Source organism: Physella acuta, unplaced genomic scaffold (genome assembly GCF_028476545.2).
Source record: "Physella acuta isolate Inbredline_101_S28 unplaced genomic scaffold, ASM2847654v3 ptg000834l, whole genome shotgun sequence".
NCBI classification, from domain to species: domain Eukaryota; kingdom Metazoa; phylum Mollusca; class Gastropoda; family Physidae; genus Physella; species Physella acuta.
The window spans coordinates 131,001-151,268 of record NW_026732352.1 but is presented as its reverse complement, the minus strand read 5'-3'; the positions used below and the strand labels follow the sequence as shown (position 1 = coordinate 151,268).

General features: G+C 37.9%; 1 protein-coding gene and 1 non-coding gene across 2 annotated transcripts; one reads left to right on the top strand and one right to left on the bottom strand.

The window, feature by feature from the left end:
- Positions 1–3,859: 3,859 nt before the first annotated feature.
- LOC131951878 (group XIIA secretory phospholipase A2) lies at positions 3,860–11,177 on the bottom strand. The gene is made up of 5 exons (XM_059314292.1): positions 11,068–11,177; positions 8,326–8,526; positions 5,768–5,835; positions 4,858–5,026; positions 3,860–4,060 (listed from the first exon to the last, which is right to left on the bottom strand). The coding sequence occupies exons 1-5, from the start codon at positions 11,132–11,134 to the stop codon at positions 3,945–3,947; spliced, it is 621 nt and encodes a 206-aa protein (XP_059170275.1). The 5' UTR covers positions 11,135–11,177; the 3' UTR covers positions 3,860–3,944.
- A 448-nt stretch (positions 11,178–11,625) lies between these two features.
- On the top strand, positions 11,626–11,697 carry Trnag-ucc (transfer RNA glycine (anticodon UCC)). The gene has a single exon. It is a non-coding gene; the product is annotated as a tRNA-Gly (tRNA).
- The last annotated feature ends 8,571 nt before the right edge of the window (positions 11,698–20,268 follow it).

Below are 20,268 nucleotides of genomic sequence, written 5' to 3'. Positions count from 1 at the left end.
GCCAGGTTTTGCTAGTTGCTATAGGAACCTTGCCAGGTTTTGCTAGGTGCTATAGGAACCTTGCCAGGTTTTGCTAGTTGCTATAGAACCTTGCCAGGTTTTGCTAGTTGCTATAGGAACCTTGCCAGGTTTTGCTAGTTGCTATAGGAACCTTGCCAGGTTTTGCTAGTTACTATAAGAACCTTGCCAGGTTTTGCTAGTTGCTATAGGAATCTTGCCAGGTTTTGCTAGTTACTATAAGAACCTTGCCAGGTTTTGCTAGTTGCTATAGAACCTTGCCAGGTTTTGCTAGTTGCTATAGGAACCTTGCCAGGTTTTGCTAGTTACTATAAGAACCTTGCCAGGTTTTGCTAGTTGCTATAGGAACCTTGCCAGGTTTTGCTAGTTGCTATAGGAACCTTGCCAGGTTTTGCTAGTTGCTATAGGAACCTTGCCAGGTTTTGCTAGTTACTATAAGAACCTTGCCAGGTTTTGCTAGTTGCTATAGGAACCTTGCCAGGTTTTGCTAGTTGCTATAGGAACCTTGCCAGGTTTTGCTAGTTGCTATAGGAACCTTGCCAGGTTTTGCTAGTTACTATAAGAACCTTGCCAGGTTTTGCTAGTTGCTATAGGAACCTTGCCAGGTTTTGCCAGTTACTATAGGAACCTTGCCAGGTTGATTCCCTCATCTTGAATAGACAGGGCGTCGACCCTTGTACTCTACATTGTGTAAGTTGGTGTGTTCATGTCATTGTGTCAGTCCTATTTATATACTAACTTTTACTTTCTTACAACTTTGCTTGTTTTTGCTTATAATTCCATTGAAGAATTGTGTAGTTTTTGAGGGGTTTTTATTGTTTATTATTGAAGTTCTTTTATGGACTTAATCATTTAGTTTTAATTTCAAAAGTTTTGTTATCAAGATGAAGTGTGTATTCTCTATGTTAAAGTCAAATGAACATTAGAATACAAGATCTCATAACCAAATGATATATTTTCAGTTCTGTTTTGGTTATGAATAATTTTTTTAAAATACCACATACATAATACTAAAATTCTAAAAAAAATTATTTCAACAATTAAAAAATTGTTTGTGAAAATATTCCTGTTCATTGAAAATAAGAACAAGGATTTTTTTCAACTAAAACGTGAGACAAAGTATTTTAGTTTTACATGTAGTATTATATTTGTTTGGTTCGCAACTGATTGAAAGAAATGTTTTGATTTAGAAAAATGTTTTATTAAAGCTTCTAGCACAAAATGCCATAACTAAATATGCATCATTAGGAAAATTAAAATTTAATTATTGCAGTAAATACCTTATGATGCACATAATGTGTTCATTATTATTAGAAACAGTTAGCAATATAAAAGTAAGGCTGCAGACTGCAATAGAATCTTTTATTTTAGTATCCCAACATAAAAACTGCATTTTGTCTACTTTTACTAACTACTGATCTCAGACCTGTTATATTCCTGTGGTTTAATGGTATTCCCTTGGTAATGTTTTGTTGACATTTTACATTTAAAATTTTAATATTTTGAAAAAATAATTTATTGCAAATAGTTTTTGGGTTTAAAATTATTTGACGGGAAACATATCAAATTTTGTTCCATGCATTAAGTTGAATGTTGTAATGTTGATGTCCTCTTTTTGATGATTGTGTTGTACAACAAGAGCGGTTTAGTTTGTTGAACTTTTAACACAAAAAAACCACAATTTTTTTTAAAGCCGTCTGTGATTTAACTTTTTGGAAAAAAACTAATTATTTATCATTATAATCCTACTCCCGTGGGTTGGTATTTATCTTGATATTTACACTGGCATTCCCCTCCCCTCCTTCAAACAAAACATTATACTTGCATGTCATTGTTGTGAGTAACTATATGTTCCATTAACTTTTTATAACTATTTTTTTACTCTGCATCTCATTGTTTTCTTTTATTAATAACTTTATTCCTGTTGAATATCTTCACCAAAATTATAAATTCAAGTCCCTGTTGATCAGTGACAAAGAGAAATACATTCATGCAGATGTTGTTTTGAATGATCAGAATATATGCTGCAATTTCATCTCTGCTTAAGGAGAGCTTCAGAAGGAATCAAGCTCAAAGATGTTATCTCCCTTTTATATTTTCGATCATTCTGATGCGCATTTCGGCTAAAAGGGTAACCATGTGATCAAATGAACATGTCATGGTTAGTGACCATCTAATTTGAAATTTCATTTTAACATCACTGTCGTATACATTGTGCACTGTTCTATTTAGGAATAAAGAGCATTATTCTTCATGCTTTTTTTAAGAATGTAATAATTAGTATTTAATAAAATTGTTTCTTTGTAATCTTGTAATAGTTATACTTTTGTAAATGATGTAGATAGAACTCTGCCAACAGCAGAAGACATTCAACTTTTTATCAACTTGTACTTTGAAAAGCACATTAAACAACATTTACATATATATTATTTAACACATATTATGCTACAGCTATACCTTAAGCCTATTTTCTTTCAATAAATTTCAAACCTATGCAGTTTTGTCTTTTTTTGTTTTGTTCCGTATGTTAAAACTGTTTTATTTGTGTCCCTTCCATTCCCTCCTACCCTCATCCCAGTTTTTACCTCCAAAATAAAAGTCGATTCCTTGTCAGTATAGCCCTTGATGTTAGACACAACTGAATAACATTGAATACAGACTAGGGAAAGTACAGCTGAGACTTCGTTGCATTGGCCTACATAATCTCTATACATACAGACATGGCCATAGACTGATTGTCTCTGACTGAGTTGAAGGGGTATTTAACCAAGTATCTATCTGTGCCAACTACAAGTAATCTATTATCACTAACCCATTCATTCCAAAAAACAAAACAAAAAAACACTATAAATATAAATAGTTCAGGATCTCCCAATCATTCTCAAATACATTCACCTAGCAAACAAAAAGCAACTCCATTATCATTTTTTAAAAAAAGTTTAAAACAGTTAATATTCAACAAATGTATTTATTATAGTCATTCTGGTGTTTAAAAAATAATTCTGTCGCCCCTAAATATATTGAATGAATTTAACAATGTTAACAATAAAACGTTATCATTGGAAAGATCACAATTGCATGATACTGATTTGATTTTAAAATGCTTTCATGAACATTACAAAGTTCAAAATCTACATATCCCAAAGGTGTCAAGCGCAAATGAATTATCAGAATATTCTTCACCCTATCACACTACCTACATTATAAATCATTCATAGTAACTTCCAACCGCAAATTTGACATCAAGAGAACTAGGATATTAGAATAATACATATAAATGCAAACCATATTGGCTGAAGCCCTACATATATAAGCATTGCAACAATACTGTAAAAATAATGTCAACAAACAATAGTTATAAAATATCTATTTTTTTTAACACACATAACATTCTCTAGATTTCAGATCTTGTATATTTCCTCACAGATGAGTAACATTTATGGCAGTGAAGATAATAACTCTTTTTTTTACACTAATACACTGCACTATACAAGCATGCTTAATAGTCTATTTATAATTCAATCTTGACAGGCATATATATACAATCATGCTGAATATTTCAATTTTGACAGGCTTACATACACACATTCTAAATGTTCATATTATAATTCCATCTTGACAGGCTTACATATAAATAAAATCATGCCAAATATTTTTATGGTATTACTTTGTTGCCAGACGTACATACACAAGCATTCTATAAAAGCATGTTATAATTCCGTCTTAACAGGCTTACATATAAGTAAAATCATGCCAAATATTTTTATGGTATTACTTTGTTGCCAGACGTACATACACAAGCATTCTATAAAAGCATGTTATAATTCCGTCTTAACAGGCTTACATATAAATAAAATAATGCCAAATATTTTTATGGTATCACTTTGTTGCCAGACTTACATACACAGGCATTCTAAAAGTTCATGTTATAATTCCGTCTTGACAGGCTTACATATACACGCATTTCTCTGGGCTTCCCTGTAAGGCTTACATCCCAGCGCCACGGTGCCAGCATACATCATATCCACGGATGAAAGACAGGCTAAATGTGGAAGAAAAATTATTTGCTTAATAAAATGCATCATCTGAGTCCCCTCCCCCCTCACTCATTTCCAAAAGAAATTAAAGAACATATATATTTTCAAGTGCTCACACCTCGGGATAAAATGTCTGAAAAAAACCCATGAAAGTCATCCCATTAGTGTGAATGTTTAGACATTTAGTTATATACTTGCTTGATTACAAAGGCAAAGAGGTGGATGGAACACGATTTAATTATTTTTTATTCAGTATTATTTTAGTATTATGTAAGTGCCTTAAGCGTGCAACAGGAATAGATATACAACCATGAGTGTATTTCCCATAGCTGGTTTAATATTATATCCACAGAAAGAACTCCAACTTTTATGTAAGGGGGTCATCCATAAATGACGTCACGCTTTTTGACGATTTTTACCTCCCCCCTCTCCTCCGTCACACGTTGTCACAAAAACCCAGACCCCCCCTCAAAATTGCAGTTGCATTTTTATTAAACATCAATATTTTTCTAATATATTTTTCTGAACTCTGTAAAAATAAAGTATTTTAATCAATTCCTATTACAATTTATTAAAGCAGTTTTCTAAAACGCGAAATAACGTCTAGAATTCGTTTTCTGACATTGCTTTTTTATAATGCAAAAGTGTGACGTCGCACCATCTGAACCCCCCCCCCCCCCATCACACACCGTCACAAAATTACGGACCCCCCCCCTCTACGAGTGTGACGTCATTTATGGACGACCCCTAATGCCTATTTATTTAATGTTCTAAACTCCAGTTCTATTAAAGTAAGGCCCACCTTGGTAAACTTCTTTGGTCAACAATTTTTTCTTATTCTTACAAACATCAAGAAGACAGTCCTTGAACTTGGTGTCACAGTTGTCCTTGGATTTGTTGCACGTGTCGTAACAAATGTCGTGTTTGTTACAGCAGGAGGTCACCTCTTTCATCTGGATGTGCTCATCCAACTGATGCACACAGGGGTAACAAGTAAATATTTACAAAATGTTCAGTTTTATCAGTATTCACAAAATGTTCAATTTTATCACTATTCATAAAATGTTCAGCTTTATCCCTATTCACAAAATGTTCAGTTGTATCCCTATTCATAAAATGTTTAGTTTTATCACTATTTACAAAAAGTTCAGTTTTATCGTTATTCACAAAATGTTCAGTTTTGTTAGTCAAAAAGTCTATCCACGTGTTTTTTAAAGCAATATTTTTTTTTTTACATAAGCCGAGCGACCATCAGCACCTATTCTGTAGATTACGGCGGGCAGTTAAGGGCATAAGTAATGGTTGGTGAGGTGGGGAAGTAAGCGAAGGTAAGAGAGGGAAGGTTATGTGAAGAAGTAATGTTGGGGTTGAGGGTCGTCAATTATGACCGCGCGCAACTTAAGTTTTAACACCCTCTCCTATTAGCAAATGTGACAAAAGGCAGACCCCCCCCCCCCCCACCCGACATTTTAAAAAAATCATATAGGCCGCCCCCCCCTAAAAATAAAATATTTAAAAGAAATAATGATATATTAGGTTTTTTAAGACAAATAAAATGCATCCTCAATTACAATTACAAAAAGGACAAACAAAATAAAAGGTAAAACTAATTTTTTAAACATGATTAACTATTTTTGAACTGACTAATTAAAAAAAAACATAGGTTGGTCAGTATCTCATTAAAATAGAAATTGTCCTTAGCGCCACTTTACCTGGATGCCGAAAGCTCCACACCCATTGGATGATGGTTTGTGGTCAGGGTTAGCCTTGGGTTTCTTACCTGATACATGGAAACACATTTTAAAAGTCAACGCTATAGATGTAAGTAGCAGTGTTTCTTTCACTGCCCCCCCCCCCCCCCCCAACGAAATAGAATTTATAGGCCTATAGAAAATATCTACCTTTATTAGTGTCCGCGCCCCGGCATCACCCCCCCCCCCCCCCTCCACCCTCCCGGGCAATTCAGTCCGCCCCGAAGGAAAGTCTGAAAGAACCACTGGTAAGTAGTCTAAAGTTATTCTCCATGGCCTACATAAAACTATTGCAACACAACCCTAACTAGGCCCAAACCGAAAAAAAAGTTTTATCGACGCCTCCCGTATGCTCCACTATGCCTTGGAATATGTCGAGTCGGTTATGCTAATCGTTGAGAACCATTCAGTGTAAGACTAGAGGACCCACTGTGTGAAGGCTGATCACTTAATTCACTACTGTTGACATTATGGTGTAGCAGGTGAGCTCTTACTTTATTCTGAGCCGCCAAACCCAAGGGATCGTCCCCATGATAGATACTGCGAATATGGTAGGGTGGTATTTTATTAGTTACATTGTGTTATAGTGGGGTAGTGTGGTGGTCACGAAAACGAAAGTTGTTGGGTGTGATTCATTAGTTACATTGTGTTATAAAAGGGGTGGTGTGGTGGTCAATAACACGAAAATGGTAGGGTGTGACAATGTAACTAATAATATTAGTTACAGTGTGTTATTTATAGGGGGTAGTGTGGTGGCCAAGAACACGAACATGGTAGGGTGTGATTTATTAGTTACATTGTGTTATAAGGGGTAGGGTGGTGACCAAGAACACAAAAGTTGTAGGGTGGTGGTTTATTAGTTACATTGTGTTATAGGGGGTAGGGGGGGTGGTCAAGAACACGAAACTGGAAGGGTGTGATTTATTAGTTACATTGTGTTATAAGGGATGTGCTAATTTACTCATTACTATCAGCTTTCAGTTTTGTTGAATACCGACTTAAAACAAAGACGCATCATCATCATCGTCTTTATCACGAAGAAGAAAGCTACTTAAAAAATAGGCTTACTACTTCTTCTTCGTTCCTAAAACTGTAATATTAAAGAGAGAATTTCCTCCAACACAATTATGTGTTAATTAGAGTAAAAATGATATGCGCCATATGACAAGTTGACTCCAACTTCAGCCTGTATTTCGCTTTGGATTTGCTTCCATGTTAGTCAACACAAGAACAGTCTGCAAGGCAACGGTTGTTTGATTAATGAGTTTTCTCTCCCAGACGGGTTGCTGTCACAAGCTAACGAGTCTCATCTGCCCGGGGGTCCGAACTCGGGACTTTTGGAGTTAGGTGTCAAAAGTATCATGCTGTATACAGTAGCCGTCAATTTAATCAGATAGCCATCAATGCAACCAGTGGCGTCCATATAATAAGCAGCAGTCCTGTTAGTCATGGACCTCACCCCCTCCCCCCCCCCCCCCCAATTTGCACGTCATTCTCCCGACTACTTAAGGGACTCGCTTTTAATAATGTGTATATTACGTGTTTATCTCACCATACATGCCGGAAATCTCACAAGTCGTAAAGTAGGTTATGACCTTTTACATGGATGTCCCCCTCGTCCATTCGGCTTCATCGTCAAGTTACTTAATCGTGTAGGTCCTAAGTCTATATTGCATGTGACTTATTGTAGTATAGACACAACATACTCATTGCGCCGACAACTATTTTTCTCCGACGAAAAAAAATGTAACTAATAAGACAGAAGTTATAAAATAAATGGTAAGGGGTGCTTTGTTAAAGGAAACGCTGCTGACTGCGACAGGTAAAAACAAATTTCGCCTTGGGTGCTTTATTCGCGGAGGTCCTATTAAAATCTTGACCATAAAAACGTAAGTTTCAAGCTTGTTTCCTGCCTAGTTTATGAAAAATACGGTAGCAGATGTTAACATAGTATGGCTCTAATCCGGTGGGATTTGATAAGCTTGGAGATTAAGGGATTATAATGTTGAGGGCATGCCCAGATTATGTTGAGTGCCTTTTTCTCTGGGGGGGGGGGGGGGGGGGGGAACCGACGACTTGATATTGGGGGGGGGGGGGGGGGGGGGGGGGCAGAATCTGGTAAAAGTATATATTTTCTATAAAAAATGGGGGCGGTAGAGATGCCTGGAAGAAACTCTGGACTTCTAATATGAAGGCCGAGTTGACCAATCAAGTCCTCAGTGCTATAAACCTAAACATGTTTTTGCTTAATTAACTGTATGAACTTTTGATAAATATATCTAACGAAGATTAAAAATTTATAGGAAATGATATAATGAGAGGTTTTTATGAATGAGGGTTGTTGTGATGACGTGGGATTAATTAGAGTACGCTTGTGTGTGCATTGGGGGGGGGGGAGTATTATGGGGAAAATGCGTTACGTTTAAAGAAAATCAACGACCCCGTCTATTCATTCTCTTGCTCACAACACTAATTTTCACAAGCTGTAGGCCTATATTATTATGTACGGTGTAGCCTACCATTTGGGCATTCAAAGAAGCATCCCTTGTTCTTATCTCCAATGTAGTCTTGAATGTTGGCAACAACGTCTTGTAGGGAGCCGAGAATGTCTCGGGCGGCTTTGCTGGCTTCTTGAGCCCAACACCCAGACACAAGCAGCAGAACTATGGGCAGCAGACTCGTTAATAAAATCCATGGCTGGCTTAGATCATCGTTCAATCCTAGTTTAGAAGAACACAACGAATATTTTTTAACTTCTAATAAAAAAGTTTAACAGACTAATAGGAGTCATCCATAAAACATACCATCACAAATTACTATTGGTCTACAAAAAGTCCTACTTATCCAATCGCCAATCCACCTCTATTGCTTAACATCGATGTGCAGAGGCGTAACTAGCTAAGATGTCACCAGATGCGGTACCCGAGGATGTCATCCCATCTCTCCCACCCCGTCCCCCTTTTGCTATTTTTTTAAAAAAAACTGGATAAAACATTGTTTTTGGCAGTAAATTAAAATTGTACAATTTTTGGATCTAATGTCGCCCCCAGAGGCGTATCCAGGTTTTCGTTGTAGGGGGAGCGAAATGAGCAAGAAAAAGGCGCCGAAGTTTTAACACGTTTTTATACACGTGTTTTTTATATATATATTATATATATATATATATATATATATATATATATATATATATATATATATATATATATATAATTACTAGCTGTATGTCATTACTTCGTTATGATGTAAAATAAATTGTAAGTAACACTTGAAGAAATAAGAAAAAAACACACAATGTAGACCGACAAAACAAAAAATGTATCAATCTAAGCAAAAAAAAAAATACATATACACACACTACAACCAAAAAAAAACAATAAACGCAACACAATTTGTTTTGTAATTCGTGTAAAAAATGTTTACGTAATAATCTCCTGGGACATTAATTAAGACAAGCGAAATAGGGAAATAATCTCTCACTTAATATAAATATGTATATATCTACATATTTAATTATAAATGTCTAAAGAAATCAATAATTACTTTAGAAAGTAATAAAATTGTTTAAATCAGAATTAAATATATCTTCAATATGAATGCTAAAATATTACAGCATAATGAAAGTTTTTAAAATCAGAGTTGGTATAAAAACACGTTTTAAAATATAATAGAGAAACATTCGGAAAAATAGCTTACATTTAACTAAAATATTGGACTTTTAGTTCAGATCATACATCTTTTAATTAACTACTGCTATTTGTGTTTTTTAAAGATCGTTTTTTAACATAGTGATCAGGTATGGGTTACATCACTGTATCGATCTCACACCTTTTTACTGGTAATTGCAAAAACAATATTCACAGAGTTTTACCTGATTCAAAAGCTATGATTCTGGTGGCATGGTACTTTGGTACATCGATACGCGTTTTCCCAAATGTACTTAACAGGTCAGTTCGGAGTGGATTGGGGGGGGGGGGGGTGGGTTCAATTTCATTCTCCACTGTCCGGTCACTTTAGGACAATCATCCAACCCAGAGTATACCTACGTGTGACATTATTGTCGCTCTACACAATTGTGGAGGTGGGGGGGGGGGAGATAACCAACTCAGAGTGAACATAGCGTCAGTTTTTAGATGACTGTTCTAAACATAATATATATATATTCAATTACACATATATACTGATTCAGAAATAGATTAAAATATGTAGCAGTGGTATTATGACAATATTTTTTACAGAGGGGTCCATGGGGGTAGGGGGTTGTAACTGTTTCATATAATTTGTAATCGTAATCACTATCGCCCAAACTGTAAGAATACTACTACTTCATCGTGATGACGTTGTTGACCTTTTCGAAATTTCCCCACCGCTACGCAGTTTGCCCAAAAGTAAATTTAAATAGAAGTGCCACATCAGTTGTATTTGTTTCTGTATTGTATTTTTTATTAAATTAATCACACGATCCAAACTGTATATATAAAGTAATTATGTGTGAAGTTTTATGTATAGCATTTTCTATTTCAATTATTCGTAAACAAATACATTATACCGTGGATTTAAACTTAACACCTCTCTTGTCAAGTGGTACCGCCCGTAGAAGTTTTTTAAACATTGCATTGCAATGGTTATTTTTAGAATGGCAAACTGATGCAGCTGTTAATACGTGTTGTAAATGTAGACACAACTAGACTAGTACAATAATGCTTAATTGCTGCTTGAAAAGAAATCTTGTGATTTACATAGATGTGCCGACCAAAAATATTTTTTTAACAAATATCATCGTTTAAAACTTTGAGTTTTAAAAGTTTCCAAAAAGGCGCCACTTTGCTGAAAATGGCCAGAGGGGGAGCGGCCGCTCCCCCTGCTCCCCCCCCCCCCCCCTGCGTACGCTACTGGTCGCCCCTATTGTATAGTGTCATTCGGAGCGGACCGCCCCTGACGCTACTGTCGACGTGTATGGCTGGCTATTTTAAAAAGAAAGGGCAAACTTATCACTGACCAACATTTTAAGAATGTGCACAAATACAACCACTACACAATGATAAATATTGTATTGAAACATATAGTATAGTTTAAATAGGTATATTCAGTATACTATAAATATCTCGGCTGAGAAGAAACGCGTACACCGGTAAGAAATGAAAGTAGATCTTGTCTACCGAAATAATCTTAAATATTCATCCGTGTAGATTTGTAGATGTAGATGTAGATCTATATTATTATTTCCCTTTTTTTAAAAATAGATCTATATTAATGTAACGTACGTGTTATCGTATTAATGTTACTTAGGTCTATAGAGTGTAACACTAGATTAGACCTAGAATCTACCATTCTAGATCTACATCTAATCCAATAAAAACGGCCTTTAGGACGATTTTGACCCCTGAACCAGAACTCTTCTACGTGCTACACGTGAAGTTACGACTTCGCCTCCAACATTTTTAAAAAAAGATCTAGACTAGAACTAGAATCTAAGTTGATTACAAACAAGAACGTTGATTAGATTATAGATAGTTACATCTTACTTAATTCAAGATTTAAAATTTGGCATAATTTCTAGATCGAATCTACTTGAATTTTAAGTCCATGAGTTTCACAAGAAAAATACGAAAATAAACCGTCTTATAAAAAACAATGCCTACCTGGACGCAAAAGAAAATGAAAGCCATGTAGATCTCGATCTATAATACTATACGTATTCTATTGAGGCTCTAGAGTCTATATCTAGTCAGATAAATCAATAAATGACGTGGACTGTTCCAATTTGTTGATGAAGTTGTCAAGGTTTATTTATTAATAAATAAAGTGCCTGCATGTATGTGGCGTCGGTGGTGTAAAGGTTAGCATGGTTGCCTTCCAAGCAGTCGATCCGGGTTCGATTCCCGGCTGACGCATAATTTTTTTGTTCAGTTATGAATGCCAGCGTGTATTTTTTAGCGCAATTTCCATACTGACAATTGCGATTATTTTCCTAAGAACATGCTGGATTTACTAAATTTTCAATCTCTCTATTTAATAAAACAATATAGAAAATTTGTATGATTATTGCACACAGTTTGACCTCTGCTGTAAAGTTTATCGAACACAAAACGATAGTGGATCTAGAGGTTTTGTCGAACACAATAAAACTAAAATTATGAAAAATTACAGTGAAAAAGTTACAAGGTTTTGATGTAATCCAACAGGAATGTCATGCATCAGATATATCTTTCCTGAAAGACAACAGCTTTCCTGACATTCAGACAACAGCTTTCCCTGACATTCAGACAACAGCTTTCCTGACATTCAGACAACAGCTTTCCCTGACATTCAGACAACAGCTTTCCCTGACATTCAGACAACAGCTTTCCTGACATTCAGACCACAACTTCCCTGTCATTCAGACAACAGCTTTCCTGACATTCAGACCACAACTTCCCTGTCATTCAGACAACAACTTCCCTGTCATTCGGACAACAGGTTCCCTGACATTCAGACGGATAAGCTTTTCTAAAAGCTCATCATGTGCTGCTTTCTTAAGAAAATAGATTACCTCTTGGCTGCCCATGCTGATTTAACTGTTCGCGACACTACAGTTATAACTGTTTCAGGGACAGTGACTAGTAAAAAGCGCCACGACCTTTCCAAATTAGCCGTGGGGGTGAGGGGGCCGGCGCTTTTTCGCACGTGAATAACTATAAATAAGTTGGGGGGGGGGGGGGGGAATCGCTAGTTCCTTCGGGCGCAAGAACAGGTCGCTGCGCATTAGAACTGTAGGTCTAAGAGGTACTGCTTATCGCAAGAGACACGTTTTGACCAACACATGAGCGCTTTTGTTCAGACGTTATGTCAAATTCTGTGGCTCTAACACAAAACTTGTTCCGGCCCCAATTTGAGGCGCTAATTAAGGCCGGCTCATTCAATTGGTGGTGCGGTCAAGCTCACGCGCTACCCCTCCATAAAGCGATGGCCACGGTTTCAACGTTTGAGGAAATGCTCCCAACTGTCTCCTGCCACGAGCTTTGTCTCAAAACTTATGAAAAATGATCGAGGATCAAGCAATATAAAAAGGCATGCGGACGTTTCCTATCTGTTTTCGCTATGCAAAGCAATATGAAATAAACATGCGCTACCGTTTCTGAAATGAAGGACTCGGACATATAGCATCTGCTTTGGAGTATGTAGGGTGGGGTGGGGGGTGTCTGACACACCCTCCATAATGACAGCTGCCTCAATTTGAGTAGATAGGATTCTACCCCCCCTCTCCCTCAACACCCCGTGCCTACTCTATTGCTACTGAGTCATTGGCAATCTGGCAATTTTTACTTTCTCGTATATACGTAGTATAGAGAAAGTATTGTAATCGTGCAAAAAAAAATCGAGATTTTTACAAATCTCGACGTTTTACACCTCACTGATACGGAAAAACATAATTTTGCAATCTTGTCCGTATGTCTGTGTGTGTGTGTGTGTCTGTGTGTCTGTCTGTGTGTAAACACGATTACTTGAGTACCGTTACAGCTAGGTTGATGAAATTTCATATATAAGTATTATATCAAAATCGTAGATCCGTATCAACTTTTGAGCGATTTCCGATAACCGGAAGTGGTACTTTTTCTACTTTGAATTTTTCAAAAGCCTATAACTTGAGTACTAATTCAGATAGATAAATGAAATTTCACATGTAAGTAAAAGATCTAATTCTCTACCTTCTAGAAATTTTGAGTAATTTCCGTTGACCGGAAGTACTAATTTACGCTATTTCCGATTTCTCAAAAAACGCATGTAAATTTATAAAGTACTAATAATATTGCGCACTATTACGCACATTTGGTTTTGGTGCTCGCTTGGTGCGCAATTTTTTTTTCTACTAGATTTTATTCTATTTTTAAAAGTTTAAGTAAACAAAAATCATGTCTATATTCCGAGTTGACATCCCACGTAGTGTTATATTAGAATATTCGAGAAAGTTTAGGGGAGATCACTCCCGGTTTATTTTTTCTGCAGCCAAAACACTAGACAAGACACCATCACCCCCCCTCCCCGCCCCCAAACCGGAGCACATCCGACCTCTCCCCCTCCCTCCCCCGACGAATAAAGAAATGGAAAAATATATAATTTTATTAGAAGATATCTAAATTTTCAGTACGCCTCTGGAAACTTCACCCCCTTCCCCCTCCTCACACACACTTGGAGAAAAATGTCTGATACAAAGTTTGCAAGCCATTGGATCAGGAATTTAGCCATTAACATGCTTTAAAATTTTACTTTTATAGAAATCCCTTCATGCGAGACGTAGAGTGTAACAAGCATCTGTGTGTCCAGTAATATGTCCAGCCCGAATAGTTTAGCTTTTGTAACGAAGTGTTACGAGACAGAAAGGGGTTGTTCATTGGTGTCTGTTCATGGTCTTTTTATAAACATATTTTTCAAGTATAAGTACCTTCCAGACAGGCTTTAGATTGGAATCCACAAGGAAAGAGGAAAGCAGGTAGGACAAAACAAACTTGGATCAGTTGTCCCTGTCAGTGAAACACAAGCAGTCAGAATCTCATGGACCTAATGTATGAATCGCCCAAAATCGAGTACGATGGAGGTGTGACTGCGTCATGCTACACAAGGGATGAGAATGATGATGATAAGTAGCTACATCATTCACATATACTTGGAAAAAAAAACTAGCCTAAATTTTAATAGAAATAGAAACTGACCTTAGTGTTCTAGACCTGATCTGAGCTAGCCTAGGGTGTTGAACACAGTCAGTAGCTCACAAACCATCCTTTCAGTGACTCGTTCAGCACGTCTGAAGCCACAATCATGGTAGGTTGGGTAATCCCACCGTTGATGTAGGTGTGAAGATTGAATCCAGGCTGGGTAATCCCACCGTTATTGCAGGCGATAACAAGCCTTGATGTGGATCTGATATTATTATTAAAAACAGTTCTGTAAAATATTATGGTAACTAGTGTCGAAAATAAAGCACACGCGCAGTCACCACATCCGGACACACGACACGTTTAGGTGTAAGAAAAAAAAAGATTGATTCCTGAACAAGCACCAGATGTTGCAGATTTTTTTTTCAATAGTCGCTGAAATTTTCTTCGCCTTGAAAGCAAAGAATAAAAATAGAGTAGGATTTTTACAATATTGATTAAAAGCTTATCCCGGTTTTAGCTATGCCCGAGTGATTTTGAGCGTTTGTCGAAGAGCTTAGAGTAAAGTTACCCTTTTTGAACCCGGCGATCCATATGGTAGATGAAGTAGAGTTCACCTGTTTCTGTGACCTCGGCCTAATAAGGGATAGTGTGTTCAGCACGATGCCCAGTTTTATCGTTTCTCGTACTAGATGAACTAAGGGATGTCCTACGGATTCGAACCCGGGATCCGAACTCGAGACTTTGGGGTTAGCATACGATGTGCTCCGACTATCCTCGTCGTCCTATCTGTATTGCATGTATTGCTGTTATATATTGAAGAGTGAGAATAGAGTATGGTGGGCAGATCAAGACTGGACCAAAAGACACGACGTCTGTTGGTTGCTCTAACAATTCGGTCAGTGTGCATTGAAAAAGAAAATTTCTCAGTGATCTTCACCTCAAAAGGTCACACCTTTTGTTTTCTTTGTTTCAAACTTAGGTCACAATGTCCGGATATCTGTGAGTGGGTTTGTGGTAAACTCTTGAAACTCAATTTTTATCAGTCCAAGTACTCAGTGGGTCTAGAAGAGTCTCAAAGTTCTGAATTGTAAAATTGATATGTAATTTTGTGTCCGAGTGGTGATGATATCTATCACGTCAGTTGTGAGTTCGGAACCCATGGTGCGGTTGTAAAAGTTTTTAAAAACTATTTCATTACCTAGCTGGCCCCAGTGGGAAATCCCACCGCCCGCCACTTACCCACTTCTATTGCAGCGATTCTTTGTTCGAACTCTCCCAATAGTAATCATTAGATCCATAAACCACTGAAAATCAACTTACACTTTTTGCTAATTTAAATCCGCGTAGATCAATTTATTTGTGTAAATTAAAACTGGAAATTATATAGAAAATATATACATTTAACAGTGTCCGCCCCCCCCCCCCCCCAAAAAAAAAAATTCTACCGCCACCCCCCCCCCCCCCCCCGAGAAAAAAGTCTGGAAGAAACAATGCTTGTGTGACAGTTCATCTTCTGACTGATGTGTTCTCTCTGATACAGGGGCACGCGACACCCTACCAACTGACAGCCGTTCGGTGCGATTATCCTACGACACAAAGACATCACCGCGTTTATCTTAATCCCCATTTAAATGCCAGTTTAATGCTAACGTAACCATTCCACAACACAAAGAAATCACCGTTAATTTTAATCCCCGTTTAAATGCCAGTTTCATTCTAACGTAACTGTTACGTAACCATTCTACGACAGAAAGAAATCACTGTTAATTTTAATCCCCATTTAAATGCCAGTTTCATTCTATCATAACCATTCTACAACACAAAGACATCACCGTTTTCTTAATCCCCATTTAGATATCAATTTAGTTCTAACATAACCATAACATTATCACCGAAAGCACTTCAAATATAAGTACTATGTAATGGCATGTAACCGTGTTTACCAACCTTTATAACCTAAACCTTATAGTAATAATATTCATGAAAATTCAAACTGATGTCGTTCCAATTTTTTTTCTCCTGGCGCAATAGCTTCAAATACTGGTACACCTATTTCTACCCCCCTCCCCCACCCACCCCCCTCCCCCATTCTTTTGATTGCAGACAAAAACTTGGCTCGACGGGTTTAGATGTTATCTTTAAGATCCTACCCCACCCCTCCTTGGCGCCTTCTACACACGAATAATTTGATCTACCCCTTAGTCCTCGTGTTGATCTTTTGGATATAGGATACGGTATAGTTTCATCAAACACCTAGCATCACTCGCATCTAGACTGTAACTTCTCAACAACTTGATTATCCTGCATGTTTGATCGCGCTTTTATAAGCTACTATTTTTAGTGCAGTGCTGATGAATAGTTTTTTGTTGTTGTTCCGAGCTCCTACTTAATGTAACGTAGCCCTCATTTGATTTTGTTTGAATTATTTTCGTATAGCAAGTAGGTCACCACTTGCTCCAGTAGCATAGCGTACCATATGTACTGTAGGTCACTGCTTACCACATTAGCATAGTGTAACATATAGAGTAGGTCACTCTTACTTCAATAGGCTAGTATATGTTAGTATAGCGTACATTTGTATTCTATATCACCGCCTACCACAGTAGCATAAGGTACCCAATGTACTGTAGGTCATCACTTACTTCAACTGGCTAGTTGAACTTACTGTAGTTCACCGCTTACCACAGCAGCATAAAGTACCCTATGTACTGTAGGTCACCGCTTACCACAGCAGCATAAAGTACCCTATGTACTGTAGGTCACCGCTTACCACAGCAGCATAAAGTACCCTATGGCGTAGGTCACCACTAACTTCAATAGGTTAGAATAAGTTAGCACCATATGTTACGTATACCACCGCTTATCCCAGTAGCATAATGTACCCAATGTACTGTATAGGTCGCCAACTACTTCGGCTTGTTGAACTTACTGTAGGTCACCTCTTACCACAGTAGCATAAAGTACCCTACGGAGTGTATGCTACCACTTACCCCCGTAGTATAACATAGCCAAATGGCTTTCACTAAAGGCCCAGTTCAACGGTAAAATATTATGAATGTCACCCGTGCTATATAATGTACCAACCTAGCATAGCAAGGCCGACTACCAAAATTAGAACGTGCGTTTATTAGTGTCACCACCAGGTTATATAATTAGAGGTAAGTGGGGGAAAAAAGGGGTGAGGGGGTGAATTGTTGACGCCACGGGCATGAATGTTCCTGGCTCCAAGGTAATGGGGTAGGGGGTGGGGAGGTAAATCATCGCTGTCGTAATACTCAACACGAAATGAAAATTAAGGCCTACATCCAGGTGACCCGTTGTACTGTTGATGATTTCATCCTCTGCCTCCAGGAGCCCAGTGAACTATGTCAACTCTGGTCCTCTAATGGACTGTTTTTTTTTTTGTTTTTTTTTTTGGTGAAGCTATTTGGTAATTTAGTGTGTTGGGTGTATGGTCCGCACGCGACCACCCTTCACCCCCCCCCCCTACATGTTCAACTTTAAAGCCCTGATACGGTCGTATGATTATCGTATATCTTGAAATAAAATTCCACGCTTACTTTTGTTTAGTTTTTATTTTATTTTAGTGCGCAGTATTCAGTGATAACTAATGATTTTTTTTATATATATTCTTAATAGATTGGAAACGTTTGATGTTTTGAAAAGTGGAGAAACAATTTTTTTTTATATTAACGTCGAAAAAAAAGGACCATTCAGCGGCTTAACCACACACTCAACCACAAGCACATATAGACAGAGGCGGGGGGTGCGGACCGCACCGGGTGACACCATTTAGGGGGGGGGGTGACACCAAGGCAAAAAATAGCAAAATATATAGAGAACAACTTGAGGGGGGGGGGTGTAAATCGAAAGTTTGTCCCCGGGAAGGGTCGCTAAGCCTCTGGTGGTGACACCATTAAGTGCCGCGCCGGGTGACACCCGACCTCGCTACGCCACTGCATATAGACCTAGTATACAAATCACAGTTCAGGTACGCCTTTAGCAAAAGCAAAGTGGTACAGGGGTCGTCCATAAACGACGTCACACTAGAGGGGGACAAGTCGAGCTTTTGTGACGAGAAGAAGGAATTGGGGAGGAGGGGGCAGAAAGTGTGGCGTCCAACTTTAGCCTTAAAAAATGTTAGTAACTAATTGTAGCCGTTATTCGCAGTTATAAAAGAATGTTCTAACATTGCTTTTTTATAATGCAAAAGTGTGAAGTCACACCATCTGAACAACCCCCCCCCCCCTTCCAACTCATCACACACCGTCACAAAATTACGCCCCCTCACCCCTGCGAGGTAGGTGTGTCGATGTGTAAAAAAGGGGGTGAGTGAAAACGTTAAAATAGCAGGACATCGTTTGTGGACGACCCTGTAGGCAAAAAGGGCCTATATAACCCTTTCCCGGCAACATATTTGGTACCCTGTCCCGGGCAACTTAGTGGTTTACACCCGTACACTTTTTATAACGGGAAATACTATTTTTACAGATTCCTGGCAGTTGGGTGGGTGACACGGTTTATTTTTTTAAAATAATCACTGGGTTCATTAGAAATGTATGTTAATTATTCGCCTCCGTCTCATTTAAATGTATTCTGTAGTACTAATCAGTTTGAATGCGCTGAAACGTTTCGGGTTTTCTACTAGATCTATATCTAGCACTTACGAGTTACGAGCAGCGTATGTTTTCATGTGCTTCCCCCTGCAACTCCTACAGAAAAAAAAAAAGTCTTCCCCACTACGAGAAACACACGCCCCATTGTGTCTCGCGAATCTTGTTGGAAGAAAGGGCTCTCTGATGCTGAGATGTCTATCCAGAGTTGAATTCACCGAAAAAAAATTATGTGCTGGAGAAAAGATTCAGAACATGAGCACTAAAAAAAATTCGTAGTAGGATAAAATAAATAAACAAATACAACCAGGTAATAAATTTTTTGAAAATTAATTTCATCCGAAGCGTTACATTTTAAATTACTAGGGATAATTTATAAGCGTAATTAAACCAGAAGCACTTTAATAATTCAGTCTTTTTCATGATTGTTTAAAAGCAGTAAATAATTTAGTATACCTAAACTAAAGTTTTTTTTAAAATCTCATTTTTAAAAAAATCGCTCGGAATTACTAAAACTTGTATAAGCATACTTTTAAATGAGACAACAGCACAGCTAAACCAGTTTCTTCGAGCCCCCCCCCCCCCCCCCCCCCGAAGAAAGTCTAAGTCTGCCGCCCCCTCGAACGAAATGGAATTTATATAGAAAGCATATACTTTTATCAATGTCCGCCCCCCCCCCCCCCCCCAGAAAGTGTTGTCCGGCCCCCCCCCCGTAAATATGTAAATATCAAATGCTCCCCCCCTTCCCCCCCCCCCCCGGAGAAAAAAGTCTGGAAGAAACACTGAGCTAAACTCTCCGGATCACCATCACTCGCTTAAACTATTTATCCCGGAGATTGCCTGACATTGTGTGCGGTAAATACCAGGATAATATTTTCGTGTGTAATTTTCCCGTATCCTACAACACACTTCACAAAGACGCTATCAACTGACACATCTTCAGTGGATGGCTGAACTAAACTTTATTATTTTAGTTGTAAGTGCTTGATGTCATGTTTAATTAAAAGATCCAGATCCCGATGGTTGTGGAAAAGAGGGGTGGGAGGGGGGGGGGGGGTGGACAATACACAAGCAGCGGCGTAGCCAACCTTTCCGACGCCCGGAATTAATTATCAGTTAAGCGTGCTCAATACATATTTGTTGCTACATCCAATACAGCTTAATTTAAATGAGTTTTATTAGTTGTTTTTTAATACCGCTTTGGCGATTACCCCCC

Coding starts and splice junctions, on each gene's coding strand:
- LOC131951878 (XM_059314292.1), bottom strand. CDS start 11,134: ATGGTAGATTCTAGGTCTAATCTAGTGTTACACTCTATAGACCTAAGT. Junction 5,836..8,325: donor CTTCTTTGAATGCCCAAATG/GTAGGCTACACC, acceptor TCCATGTATCAG/GTAAGAAACCCAAGGCTAAC. Junction 5,027..5,767: donor GTGGAGCTTTCGGCATCCAG/GTAAAGTGGCGC, acceptor TGTGTGCATCAG/TTGGATGAGCACATCCAGAT.